Raw genomic sequence first — 14,011 nt, 5'->3', positions numbered from 1 at the left:
TGCAATCTTTGTCGGTGACCTACTAAATTATATTATATAATAATAATAATAATAATAATAATAATAATAAATAATAATAATAATAATAATAATAATAATAATAATAATAAATAATAAAGTATAAAGGGATATATATATAGATATATATATATATATATATATATATATATATATATATATATATATATATAATAGCAAGTTTTTCACACGCAGACACATACACATACACATACACAAACACGCATATATAATGTGTGTGTGTGTGTGTGTGTGTTTGTGTCTTTTAAATTCCGGGTGTGTTCGTCTACACACACATTCATTCTCAATAACTTCTGGTTCATCGAAAAAAAAAAAATGGATGGTGGGGCCAGGAACCAATAACAGAACTCCATTAACAATCAAAACATTCCTGTATGACAAGAAGTGCAGCTCAATTAACTAGCTCTTAATGACCTCATTAACGGGGTAATGATTGCGTGATTACTTTATGAAGAATTTCGGGGGGGAAAAAAAAGAAGACTGTTCGACTCTTTGTGACAGCTATATCATCTGTGTCGTTTGTTCGTTTGTTTGTGTGTTTGTGAAAGGACTTTTAGCTGTTTCTGATACTTCATTAGAATGTCCCCTTGGTATGTGACTTGGTTATTCGAGTAATATTTATTTAATCACGTTCAATTGCCACCTGATTTATGTATATTCTGTACGTGTCTGATTGGAATAACTAGTTGGCATAGTACGTGTTTACGTTTGATACCTGTTTAATACGGTCATGGATTATACCTGATTGGTATAGTCCATAGATACCTGATAAGAATGATTGACGGCTGCTTGTAATGCCGTTTGTAACTGGTTATAAATTCTCTCTCTCTCTCTCTCTCTCTCTCTCTCTCTCTCTCTCTCTCTCTCTCCGTTTTCCTTTCTCAGCTTTGAAGCATTCCCGTCCTTCCTATATTTAGCGTTAGTTTTTTTTTTTTTTTTTTATCAACAGTTATCACGTATCTCTCCGTCATTTTGTCTTTTCTATCTCCTCCTCATCTTTTTTTTTATTTTATTGCTTTATTCCTCTTTTCCTTCTCTTTCTCCTTGATCTTCATTCATCCCTCTATGTCCTTTTTTTATTGCATTTTTTTTAACACTCTCCTTTCTTCTCTCTCTCTCTCTTTCTCTCTCTCCTCTCTCTCTCTCTCTCGTTCTTTTCGCTTTCTCTTTCTTCCCTTATCTCTCTCCTTCATCCTTATGTCTATCTCCACTCTTGTACTCTCTCTCTCTCTCTCTCTCTCTCTCTCTCTCTCTCTCTCTCTCTCTTTCTTCTTCTCCTCCTCCTCATCCATCTCCTTCTACATCGCCATTTTCCGTTCGCTCTTCTTCCTCTTCCCGTTTCTCATTCTCTCTTCTTTTTTTTATCTCTTCAATAAATCTTAACTTCTCCTCCTTCACCCTCACCTCCTCTTCCTTCTTTCCATTCTTCTTCTTCTTCCTCCTCTCTATCCTCCTCCGCCCATTTATCCTAATTCTTCTTCCATGCAAAGCAAAATCTCCTTTTCCTTCTTCTTCTTCTTCTTCTTCTTAACTTTTTCTTCTTCTTCTTTTTCCTTACTTTTTTCTCCTCCTTTTGCCTCATCTGCTTCTTCCTAACTTTCTTCTTGTTCTTCTTTTTCTTCGTTTTCTTGTTCTTCTTCTTCTCCTTCTTTTTCCTCATCTGCTTCTTCCTTACCTTCTTCTTGTTCTTCCTTTTTCTTCATTTTCTTCTTCTTATCTTTCTTTTGCCTCATCTGCTTCTTTCTTACTTTCTTCTTCTTCTTCTTCTTCTTCTTCTTCTTCTTCTTCTTCTTTTGCCTCATCTGCTTCTTCCTTACTTTCTTCTTCTTCTTTCTTCTTCTTCTTCTTCTTCTTCTTCTTCTTCTTCTTTTGCCTCATCTGCTTCTTCCTTACCTTCTTGTTCTCCCTTTTCTTCGTTTTCTTCTTCTTCTTCTTCTCCTTCTTTTGCCTCATTTGCTTTTTCCTTACTTTCTTCTTGTTCTTCCTTTTCTTCGTTTTCTTCTTCTTCTTCTCCTTCTTTTGCCTCATCTGCTTCTTCCTTACTTTCTTCTTGTTCTTCTTTCTCTTCGTTTTCTCTTCTTCTTCTTCTCTTTCTTTTGCCTCATCTGCTTCTTCCTTACTTTCTTCTTGTTTTCTTTTTCTTCGTTTTCTTCGTTTTCTTGTTCTTCTTCTTCTCCTTCTTTTTCCTCATCTGCTTCTTCCTTACCTTCTTCTTGTTCTTCCTTTTTCTTCGTTTTCTTCTTCTTCTCTTTCTTTTGCCTCAACTGCTTCTTTCTTACTTTCTTCTTCTTCTTTCTTCTTCTTCTTCTTTTTCGTCTCTTTTTTTTTGCCTCATCTGCTTCTTCCTTACTTTCTTCTTCTTCTTCTTCTATTTCTTCTTCTTCTTTTTCGTCTCTTTTTTTTTGCCTCATCTGCTTCTTCCTTACTTTCTTCTTCTTCTTTCTTCTTCTTCTTCTTCTTCTTCTTCTTCTTCTTCTTCTTCGTCTCTTTTTTTTGCCTCATCTGCTTCTTCCTTACTTACTTCTTCTTCTTCTTCTTCTTCTTCTTCTTCTTCTTTCTTCTTCTTCTTCTTTCTTCTTTCTTCTTCTTCTTCTTCTTCTTCTTCTTCGTTCTTCTTCTTCTCTTCGTCTCTTTTTTTTGCCTCATCTGCTTCTTCTTACTTTCTTCTTCTTCTTCTTCTTCTTCTTCTTCTTCTTCTTCTTCTTCTTCTTCTTCCAGATAAAAATGGTCACAGGAGAATTCACTCCAATTAATAACAGATGATTTGAGAAGTTTTTTCTCTATTTTTCTGTCACGAAGTTTGCCTTTGTTTTTTGTTTTTTTTTTTTTTACTCATCTTTGCTTTAGTCGTCTTTTTTTTTTCTTTTTTACTCAAGTTTCCGCGTGTGGTGTTTCTTTTTTTAAAGTTTGCCAGGCCCTTTGATTTAATTGTCTTAATAGGTTTAGAAGTAAACTTGTATTTTAGACGAATTTGGAGGAAATGTTTTTAGATTTTACGTCTTAATTCGCATTTTTTTTTTTTTTTTGTGGCGATATTTTGAATATTGTAAATAATGTTTTTACATTATTTTTTCACGCACGTGTATATATATATATATATATATATATATATATATATATATATATATATATATATATATATATAAATATAAATAAATATATATATATATATATATACTATGTGTATATATATATAATACACATATGTATATATATATATATGTATATGTATATATATATGTATATGTATATATATATATAATACATTTGTTTTATTATGTATTGTTTTTTTAAATGTGGTGCATTCATAATGGTAAATGTTTCATCATAAATCGGTACGTAAATGAAAAAAATTAACATAAATAAATATTTTAATAAATTAACCGGCCAAAAACATAATTATCTAGGATAGTGGATATATATATATATACTATATATATATATAATATATATATATATATATATATATAATATATAGTAATAAAAAATAGAATTTTAAAAATTCCAAAGAAACTCAGACTCCCGTCTTCAACTCCCCCTACCCCCCGGGTCCCACCTCCCATCTTTCTCCAAATAACCTCCATTCACGCATCCCTTCCTCTCTCCTCTCCCCTCTCCTCCTCCTTCCCTCCCTCCTCCCTCACACCTCATCTCATGAACTGTGCGCCAATATTTATACAGCAGCCATTCATGCGATGATGGAGAGGAGAGAGAGAGAGAGAGAGAGAGGAGAGAGAGAGAGAGAGAAAGAAGAAAAACACGGAGAGAAGAAAAAAGAAGGAATGGAAGATGTACGAAGACAATATGAAAGCGTCGTTGAATGTTGCCGACAGCGGCGGGGACGGAGATGTGCTTGTAGTAAAAAAAAAAAAAGATAAAAAATAAAAAATAAAACAAAGAAGGTTGGTTCTTGCGTCACGCAGTGCGTTTTATGTCGCTAATCGATAGCTCTCTCTCTCTCTCTCTCTCTCTCTCTCTCTCTCTTTTGTATAAAAAGTTTGTTTATTATCTCATTTCATCTTGTTCTTTTTAATAAGTAAACTTTCTCTCTCTCTCTCTCTCTCTCTCTCTCTCTCTGTCTGTATGACAGATAGTTTAATTGCAAAAGGTAATTTCATTGTAGAAAGCAATTTCATCGTATAAAGTAATTTCATTGTAGTGAGTAATTTCAGTAATTTCGTTGAGGCAATCAATTTCACTGTATCAAGTGATTTCACTGTGGCGAGTAACTTCATTGTAGCGAGGCATTACAATGTAGCGAGGAATCATATTGTAGCGAGTAATTTCATGGTAGCAAGTAATTTCACTGTAGTCAGTAATTACATTGTAATAAGTAATTACCTTGTAGAAAGAATTCCATTTTAGCTAGTAATTTCCATTTTGGGAGTAATTCATTGTAGTAATTTCATTGTAACAAGCAATTTCATTGCAGCAAGTAATTTCATTGTAGTAAGTGATTTCATCTTAAAAATAATGTCCTCTGGAACAATTAATTTCGTTGTAAGAAGTAAATACCAGTAGCAAGTATTTTCATTATAGCGAGTATTTCCATTATAGCGAGTGATTGCATTCTAGGGAGTGATTTCATTTTTGCCAGTGATGTCATTGTAGCAAGTGATTTCATCGTGGAAAATAATTTCATTGTATAAAGTCATTCCACCGCAACGAGAAATTTCATTTATACGAGTAATTTCATCGCAGCGTAATGATTCAGCCTTCTGCGATATATATAATATATATATATATATATATATATATATATATATATATATATATATATATATATATATATATATATATATCTTTTAGGGCTGTTGCCTTTGTATACTAAGTCGGTTGGTTATGACTTCCATACTCATTGGAGTGTCTTAGGGTTTGATGATAACTTACGGAGTCAGTATCTTCTTTGGTTATGACGACGGAGATGTTTTAAACTCATGATGATAATTTCTAAGTTCCTTTAATTTCTTTCTGATGTGAGGTTTCTAGTAGAAAACACGGAGTACAAAAATACATCTATTATTCTGAGATTACAAGATGAAATTGTACAGGTCTGCCAATGATGATGGCTGATTGAATTCTACATGATGAAGCTCAGATAAAAATGGACAGGTCTAATGATGATGGCTTGATCACTTCTGTTCTACAATCTGGTTTACAAATCATAAAGGAAGCAGACAGTAGCTCGAACATACGAACATACACAAAGATGACATAGATTACAAGTCACGTAGACCGCTTGAGCTATAGGTCACGGTGTTTGTCTCAAGCAGGAAGCTTGGACTAAAGTTTACAAAACAAATGAATAACCTCAAGTGACGGCAACTAGACACTGACTCATTACAACACGTCATCTTAGCCTACTTTATCGTATCTGGTCTGATCGCATTCCTGCAAGCAATCTGGTTTACCTCTTGGGTCACTGGTTTTAATCAATCATAGTTTTTAGTTTTTTATATATGGAATAACATTCCATATATTCTGCTTATGTAACACTTACACACACACACACACACACACACACACACACACACACACACACACACCACATATATATATATATATATATATATATATATATATATATATATATATATATATATATATAAGTAGGGGTGAGGCGAAAGCCGTGGTCCCTTGGAGACATTCGAACAAATGAGAGCAATATTCGAATATCCCCCGGGTGTCGACTCGTAGTTTTCGTCTTCCATTGTTCCATTTGAGGACATTTGCCTCCTCCTCTCTCTCTCTCTCTCTCTCTCCTCTCTCTCTCTCTCTCTCTCTCTCCGTATAGAAAGTAGGATATTTTCTGTCATTTCATATTCCTCATTGTATCAAATCTCTCTCTCTTTTATATATGTATATATATATATATATATATATATATATATATATATATATATACATACATATATATACATATATTATATATGTATATATGTATATATATATATATATATATATATATATATATATATATATATATATATATATACACATACAAAGACGAACGTTTGGGGTAGGAGGAGTTCACGTTTCCGCCACTTTCTCTGTCACGGATTTTGGCGAAACGAAAAGTATATTTTCTCGTAGAATTTAATGTTCATATGGATCTACACATTTGAATAAGGTCCTATTTTGTACTTTCTGTCCTTTTACGTTTTTACGTCAGTGATTACGGCAATTTTCACAGTAAATAACGACGCTCTGAAAGAAATGCATTAAGTACAGGTGTGCTGCTCAGTATTTCTACGCATTGGTGTTAGTAGTGGCGTCGATGACTAATAATATTGGGTTAATCGCTACGCGAGTGAAAAAGTTTGAACGTCTCATGAGAGAGAGAGAGAGAGAGAGAGAGAGAGGAGTTACTTGCTACAATTTGAAATCTGAAATTACAGAGAGAGAGAGAGAGAGAGAGAGAGAGAGAGAGAGAGAGAGAGAGAGAGAGAGAGAGTTGCTACAAAAAGAAATCTGAAATGACAGAAAGTATACAGAGAGAGAGAGAGAGAGAGAGAGAGAGAGAGAGAGAGAGAGAGAGAGAGAGAGAGAGAGAGAGAGAGTTGCTACAAAAAGAAATCTGAAATGACAGAAAGTATACAGAGAGAGAGAGAGAGAGAGAGAGAGAGAGAGAGAGAGAGAGTTGCTACAAAAAGAAATCTGAAATGACAGAAAGTATAGAGAGAGAGAGAGAGAGAGAGAGAGAGAGAGAGAGAGAAAAAAGATATGAGCAGAAAGACAGAGAGAGAGAGAGAGAGAGAGAGAGAGAGAGAGAGAGAGAGAGAGAGAGAGATGGATAAGAAACGAACTTGTAGGTATGATCTCGTATTGGTTGGGTTTGGTCGAATCCACGGGTCCGTATCTTGCTCCGTACATCATTAGCCAGAAATATCATGTTACGTGATGCCTTTAGGCAAGGAACTTGTCCTTTTTTTATATTTTATTTATTTTAATATTGTTTTTTTTAGTCTAAGTTTCATTTTGATATAAATAACTCTGTTCTCGTTCGAGATTCTTGTACTACTGTGCGCTGAGCAGTATTGCGCCTGATAATGGAGGCTGTAACACCATGACATCGATAACCGCTGGTACTGTAACGCCAGTCTCCAGACACCAATCAGTTAGATTGCATCTTGCAACGAAACCTTGCTAGAATTCTGCTGGTATTCTTGTTGGTTCGTCCGCTTAGAATGAGACGCCATACGTGGATGATAACACATTAAGGTCCGTATCACGACAATACACTCGCTGATGTCCTAAATGATATAACTGACTTTAATGTTTCTATGGGACGACTTGAAATTGTTCGTGGTTCTGTTCCGTCAGTTACGGAGGCGTTTTGTTTTATATTCTGTTTCATATCCTTCCCTTTTCTGCTCTTTCTTAAAAAAAAAGTTTCGTCTGCTTGTAATAAAATTGGATTCTGTATGCCTGCCATACCATCCATCGTCTTCTTCTTCTTCCCAGCTTTTTCCCATTTTTATATGGGGTCGCCGTTTCGGATGAGCCGTTTCCATCTATTTCTATCTTGCGCTTCTGCCTCATCAATTCCCTTCTCATGTAAATCTCCTCTCACACAGTCCTTCCATCTCTTTCTTGGTCTCCCTCTCTTTCTTCTTTCCTTGCAACCTACCACTCCCATAGTATGTCTCCAGCGTGGTCCTCATCTCTCCTCAACAGGTGTCCATACCATCTCAGCCTCCCCTCCTGCACTTCTCTTTGATACTTCCACCACCTTAGTTGACCCCTTATGTAGTCATTTCTGATCCTATCCACTCTTGTTACCCCAGACATCCACCTAAGCATTCTCATTTCTGCCACATCCATCTTCTTCTGCTCTGCTTTTCTCATGCTTGCTGTTTCCGTACCATACAGCATTGCTGTTTCTTACCACCGTCTTGTGAAATTTTCCTTTTAACCTAAGCGGCACTCTTTTGTCACAAAGAACTCCCGAGGCCGCTCTCCAGTTGTTCCAGCCTGCCTGTACCCGATGTTTTACTTCTTCTTCCATACTTCCTCCAGCGTTAACAAAAGATCCCAAATACTTAAACTTATCAACTCTCCTTATTTGCTCTCCACCAAGCTGAATACTTTCTCTATCATCCCCCTCAGGTGGTGGTCACATATATTCTGTCTTGGATCTACTTATTCTCATTCCTCTGTCCTCCAGTACTTGTCTCCATCTTTCCAATTTCACTTCCAGATCTTCCCTGCTCTCTGCACACAGAACAATATCATCCGACATACAATATGTTCCATGTACTGTCTCCCTTACTTCCTCTATTATAACATCCATCACTATGTTAAAGATAAATGGGCTCAGAGCCGACCCCTGGTGTAATCCTACTCTCACCTCAAAACCTTCTGTCTCCCCAACACTGCTCCTCACTCTGGTAAATACATTCTGGTACATCTCTTGTATCAATCAGCACATACTTCTCTGGCACCATCTTCTCCCACACGGCCTCCACCTACCTCTTGTCTCGGGACTCTCATAAGCCTTTTCAAGTCAATGAATACCATATGTAGGTCCCTTTGTCTTTCCCCGAATTTCCCATTATTTGCCTCAGACAAATATACCATCTGTTGTTCCCCTTCCCTTCATAAATCCCATCTGCTCTTTACCTATTTGTACTTCTTCTCTCAGTCTAGCATCTATCATCCTTTTTCCAGTATCTTCAAAGTGTGGGACATCAATTTAATGCCCCTTATAATTACCACACTCTTGGACATTCGCCTTTCCCTGTTAAAAATGGGATCAATATACTCCCACGCCACTCATTTGGTATCTTTTGTTCCTGTTCAAGGTATCTTTATCATAAGATCGTACAGTATATCCACTCCTCATCTCCTAATGCTTTCCATGCCTCCACCAACGGGATCATGTCTGGTCCGGTTGCCTTCCCATTCTTCATCTTCTTCAGTGCATAGTACCTCTTGCCTAGAAAACTCATTACCATGCCAATGTTCACTTGCCCATCCTCTCTTATTAGTCTATTATTTTCTTCATTTAACAACTGTTTCGAAATATTTCTTTCCATCTCTTCACAATGTCTTCCTCCTTTCTAAGCACTCCACACCCCTCTTGATTCTTTATTTGTTGATGTGTGTTATATCTTTGGTGCTCTTATTTCTAGCCTTTGATAGCTTCATCATCTTCTTTAATCCTTCCTTTGTCCCCAGCTCATTATACACATCATCATACGACTTTGCTTTAGCTTGGGCTACCACCTTTTTCACCACCTTGTTTTTCTCTCTACTATTTCTGTCTTCCACTGACTGTGACTCTTCCCATCTTTTCTTTGCCTCCTTCTTATCTTTTACTACTTTCTCAATGTCTTCATCCCACCACCAACTCATCCTTTTCTTCCCTCCCATGATGACCAGATGTCTCTCCTAGAGCTCCTTTCCATGCCTTCTTATTACTGCTAGCATTTCGTGCCCACCATCTTGACATCTTCAATCCTATATCATATCCTCCAAACCCTCCTCTTAAACTCTCTCTTCTTATCCCCTTCCTTCTGTAATTCGTACCATTTAATTTTCCTTATCCCTTTAGCTTGTTTTTCTTTCCACCCTTTTCAACTTCAAGGTCCATACATAGCAAGCCCACCTGTGTTGGGGGGCTACATGGTCGCCTGGAATAACTTTGCAGTCTTGACCTCCACCAGATTTATACCTTTTATACAAGAAATAGTCTATCTGGGAGAATCTTCCCCCACTCCTATATGTTATTAGGTGTTCCCTTTTCTTCTCAAAAAATGTGTTTACTATTGCCATGTCGAATGACACAGCAAAGTCCACTACACTCTCTCCTTCTGGGTTTCTCTCCCCAATTCCATGGCCCCCATGCACCCGCCCAATCGCCTCATTTTCACTTCCGACATGGCCATTCAAATCTGCCCCAACTATCACCCTCTCATGCTCTTCCAGTTCTTGCATTATTCCATCCATGTCTCTCCAGAAATTTCCCTTCTCTTCTTCTGTGCAACCAACTTGTGGTGCATATGCGCTTATAATATTCAGAATCTCTCCTCCATAACATATCTTCAATCTGATGATACGGTCATTCTTTCTATGCACTTCTATTACCGAGTTCTTTAGTTCACTAGACAGTACTATGCCAACTCCATTTCTACCTTGTTTATTTGCTCCACTATAATATAGCTTATATCCATCTCCCAACTCTTTAGCGTTTATTTCCTTTCCACCGCGTTTCTTGCACACACACAACATCTACTTTCTTTCTCTCATCAAGTCAGCCAATTCTCTACCTCATCCCATGTCACCCACCCAACATTTAGCTGACATTACTCTGTACCCAATGTGAGCTCGCTTCTTTAGCTGCACCCGCTCCTGATGCAGTAGCCCTCGCCTTACCACAGAGTTAGGCGATGTCTCTGTGCGTCGTTTACGGAGTACGCCCTAGCATTACCTCTTTCCATATTTCGGCTCATTCCATTTTGGTTTTGGGCACAGATTTTTACAGGCCGGATGCCCTTCCTGACACCAACCCTCCCTATTTATCCGGGCTTGGGACCGCACCCATAAGGACTTGGTTGCCCCACAGGTGGCTAGGTTGCCATACCATCCATCGTCCTAGATAAAAAATGACTATCAGATCGGCTTTTAATATTTTATTTCATATTTATTTTATTTTATTTTTTATTTTTTTTTTATTTTTATTTTATTTTTTTTTTTTTTTGAAGGACAAACCTTCCGCTGGCTCTGTCCTCGGAATTTTTGCTCTCCTTGGGGCAACCAGTAACACCCGGTAAGCTACCTCATCCCGGTCTCCTCATTGATCACACGGAGATTAGCAGGGATTAAATCATTTTGTGACCAGTTCTCTCCTCTTACCATAAGTTGTCTTTTTCTCTCTTTCCTACTTATATCCCTCATTTTCTTCAGGGTTTTTGACTGATGATAACACGGTATCAAATTCCCAATGCCGTTGGCATTTGAATCAAAAGAAGCATAGATATATTGTCTCATTGGGATCATATTTCTGATCATTACTTGAGGTTCTTTGCAGCGTCCCTTCGGCCCCTAGCTGCAACCCCTTTCGTTCCTTTTACTGTACCTCCTTCCATCTTCTCTACCTTCCATCTTACTTTCCACCCTCTCCTAACACTTGATTCATAGTGCAACTACTTTGAGGTTTTCCTCCTGTTACACCTTTCAAACCCCCTTATTGTCAATTTCCGTTTCAGCGCTGAATGACCTCATAGGTCACATTGCTTTGGCCTTTGGGCTGAATTCTATATCCAGTTCAGTAGAAATATTATGGCATCGTTATGTTGCCGAGCAGGGTCAGCATATGCAGTGCGTGAAAGTGGTCATTTACCCGTAGCTTCAAAATCCGTATGAAAGGCTGAAAGTTCAGGAATTTATTGGTCTTTTCTCTCTCTCTCTTTTTCAAGAGAGAAAAATCTTTTATTATATCCATATTGATTTATTTGTTCTAATAAAATCTAAGTCTGGAACACAAATCATGAGAGAGATAGAGAGAGAGAGAGAGAGAGAGAGAGAGAACTTTTTTTATTACCTCACATTGCTCTCTCTCTCTCTCTCCTCTCTCTTCTCTCTCTCTCTCTCTCTCTCTGTCTGTCTGTCTCTCTCTCTCTTTCTCTCTCTCTCTCTCTCTCTCTCTTGAGAGATGGTCTTGCCTCCTATTCCCCCATCTTCATGGTGTCGCCAGAGAGACAAAAATTCTCATTTTGAGGGACTGGGTTTTATTCGGTTTGATTTGTAAGGGGGGTGGGGGTAGAGGGGGGCGGGTTCAAGGAAGCACGATTAGTTAAAATTCTTTTATCTATTCACATTTTTACTTCCATTGCCGCCGCTGGCACCTTGTTGCTCTATCTTCAAATATCAGTTTTTTTTTATTAGAATTTTAGCGTTTTTACAATCACTGGACCTTGATGATTCATGTGCTTATTCCATTTTCTTGGCGTGTTTACGTGTCAGGCAGAATAAACAGTAAAAAAAAATTTATTATGTTTGTGTGTTGAACTTGTCAGGCAGAATAAACAGTAAACAAAAATTTATTATTTTTGTGTTGAACTTGTCAGGCTGAATGAACAGTAAACAAAAATTTATTATTTTAGCGTCTTGAACTTGTCAGGCAGAATAAACAGTAAAAAAACTAAATGATTTTCGTGTCATGAACTTGTGTGGATGTGTGAAGAAGATAAGAAACGCAAGAAAATTGATTCGTTCAAGCAGTACCTAGTAGAAATAGAGTAACCAAGTCGACCGAGCTGAGACGCAGGATCAGTATTTTGAGGTTAGGTTAATCTCAAACAACAACAACAACACTAATCATCACGCAGGCGACAATAACAGCGTTAACAATGAAAGTGGGCGTCACCAACCGATGGAGAGCGCCTCAGTGGCGTGATCGGTTTGGTCTTGGCCTGCCACCTCGGTGGACGCGGGTTCGATTCTCGGGCTGAGGGGTTAGAGATGTGTATTTCTGGTGATAGAAGTTCATCACTCTCGACGTGGTTCGGAAGTCACGTAAAACCGTTGGTCCCGTTGCTGAATAACCATACTGGTTCCATGCGACGTAAAAACACCGTACAAACAAACAAACTAACCGGTGGAGAGAATGAATGGCAACCATTTAACGTCACCTCCTCCTCCTCCTCCTCCTCCTCCTCCTCTTCTTCTTCTTCTTCTTCTTTGGTTCGACATTTGAACGTTACAAAAGAAATTTGTTGCCGAAAAGGAAGAAGGTGGATATCGCGCGGGTCTCCAACAGCCATTCCCGGGAGACCACCAGACCAGCCTTGCTGGATGGAGACACCGCCTCGTGCCTCCGTCCTGTAGGAAGAGAGTGGCTGCTGCAGTGTTTCCTCCCCCCCCCCCCCCCTCACACCCCCCTAAATCCCCGCTCCCAAAACCGGAAGCGGTAGAGAAGGGGGACGAAAGGGTTATCACAAGTCCTCATTCCACATCTACTCACAGCAGTGTCATCACATCTACAATAGCGCCATTGTAACCAGAAGGCCACCCCCCTTATTGTGGAGGATAGGGGGAAGACCTTGGGGGCTGGAAGTCCTCGATTTTGCCCACACACCCCCTTCCCCCCTTCCAGGATCCTCGAAGGAAGAGGAATGGGACCGAATGGGATGGTACAAGTCCTGACCTTCAATGCCCCTGCAATAAAAGCATTGTTTGGGATGGGTGAAGAATGTGGCACTAGCCCGCTGGCTGGAAGGCTGGGGAGCTGCATGGGAGGAAAGAGAGCTGGAACCCCCGTTTGCGAGAGTTGGGAGGGGGAAAGAGTGCCTCAGTGAAAGGGGAGGGAGGAGAAAGAGAGTCGTAAGCTCCCCCTCCCTCCCTCCCTCCCTCCCCCTTTGGAAATGATGGGAAAAAGAAGGGGGGAGGGGGGAAGAGGTTGGTGGTATCCTTCGGAAGACGGCTCCCAAATTGGAAGCTACGTCTGGAATTCAGGGGACTATATTTTTTTTTACTTCAGTCACTTACTCTTCACCTTTCTTCTCTCTCTCTCTCTCTCTCTCTCTCTCTCTCTCTCTCTCTCTCTCTCTCTCTGTCTCCTCTGCTCTTCTTCTTTTGCCTGGAAATCATGGTCGGTTTCCAGGAAAATGATCGCGGTGTCATATCGCTAAGATATTGGAAAGGGCTCTCTCTCTCTCTCTCTCTCTCTCTCTCTCTCTCTGTTCTCTCTCTCTCTCTCTCTCTCTCTCTCCGGAGAGAATTCGTTTAAGTGTAGTTCGGAAATACTTCCTGATTTCATATGTGTAATAGTAATATTATATATATATATATATATATATATATATATATATATATATATATATATATATATATATATATGGATACACGGTTGTTTGTTTGGTTGGTATCAGTAGTGTATGTTAGATATAAGATTCTGTTTGACTTTGCCTGGATAACTTCAAACTCTTAGCATATAAATATATTCCTCTATATTCCGGATTAAATATGT

General features: G+C 38.4%; 1 protein-coding gene across 1 annotated transcript; it reads right to left on the bottom strand.

Moving 5' to 3' along the window:
- Positions 1 to 2,078: 2,078 nt before the first annotated feature.
- Positions 2,079 to 8,486, bottom strand: LOC135205740 (uncharacterized). The gene is made up of 3 exons (XM_064236833.1): positions 8,426 to 8,486; positions 2,561 to 2,747; positions 2,079 to 2,355 (listed from the first exon to the last, which is right to left on the bottom strand). The coding sequence occupies exons 1-3, from the start codon at positions 8,484 to 8,486 to the stop codon at positions 2,079 to 2,081; spliced, it is 525 nt and encodes a 174-aa protein (XP_064092903.1).
- Positions 8,487 to 14,011: the final 5,525 nt, after the last annotated feature.

The sequence above is a fragment of the Macrobrachium nipponense genome, chromosome 24 (genome assembly GCF_015104395.2).
Source record: "Macrobrachium nipponense isolate FS-2020 chromosome 24, ASM1510439v2, whole genome shotgun sequence".
In the NCBI taxonomy this organism is placed as follows: Eukaryota; Metazoa; Arthropoda; class Malacostraca; order Decapoda; family Palaemonidae; genus Macrobrachium; species Macrobrachium nipponense.
Note: the sequence above shows the minus strand (reverse complement) of the source record. Positions and strands in the feature narration are given on the sequence as shown.

What these genes read in the sequence shown, in the direction of transcription:
- LOC135205740 (XM_064236833.1), bottom strand. Translation starts at nt 8,486, where the DNA reads ATGGTGCCAGAGAAGTATGTGCTGATTGATACAAGAGATGTACCAGAA. An exon ending in ACCAGAATGTATTTACCAGA is followed by an intron (nt 2,748 to 8,425) that starts GTGAGGAGCAGT and finishes ATCTGGAAGAAG; the next exon opens with AAGAAGAAGAAGAAGAAGAA. An exon ending in AAGAAGAAGAAGAAGAAGAA is followed by an intron (nt 2,356 to 2,560) that starts GTAAGTAAGGAA and finishes AAAAAAAAAGAG; the next exon opens with ACGAAAAAGAAGAAGAAGAA.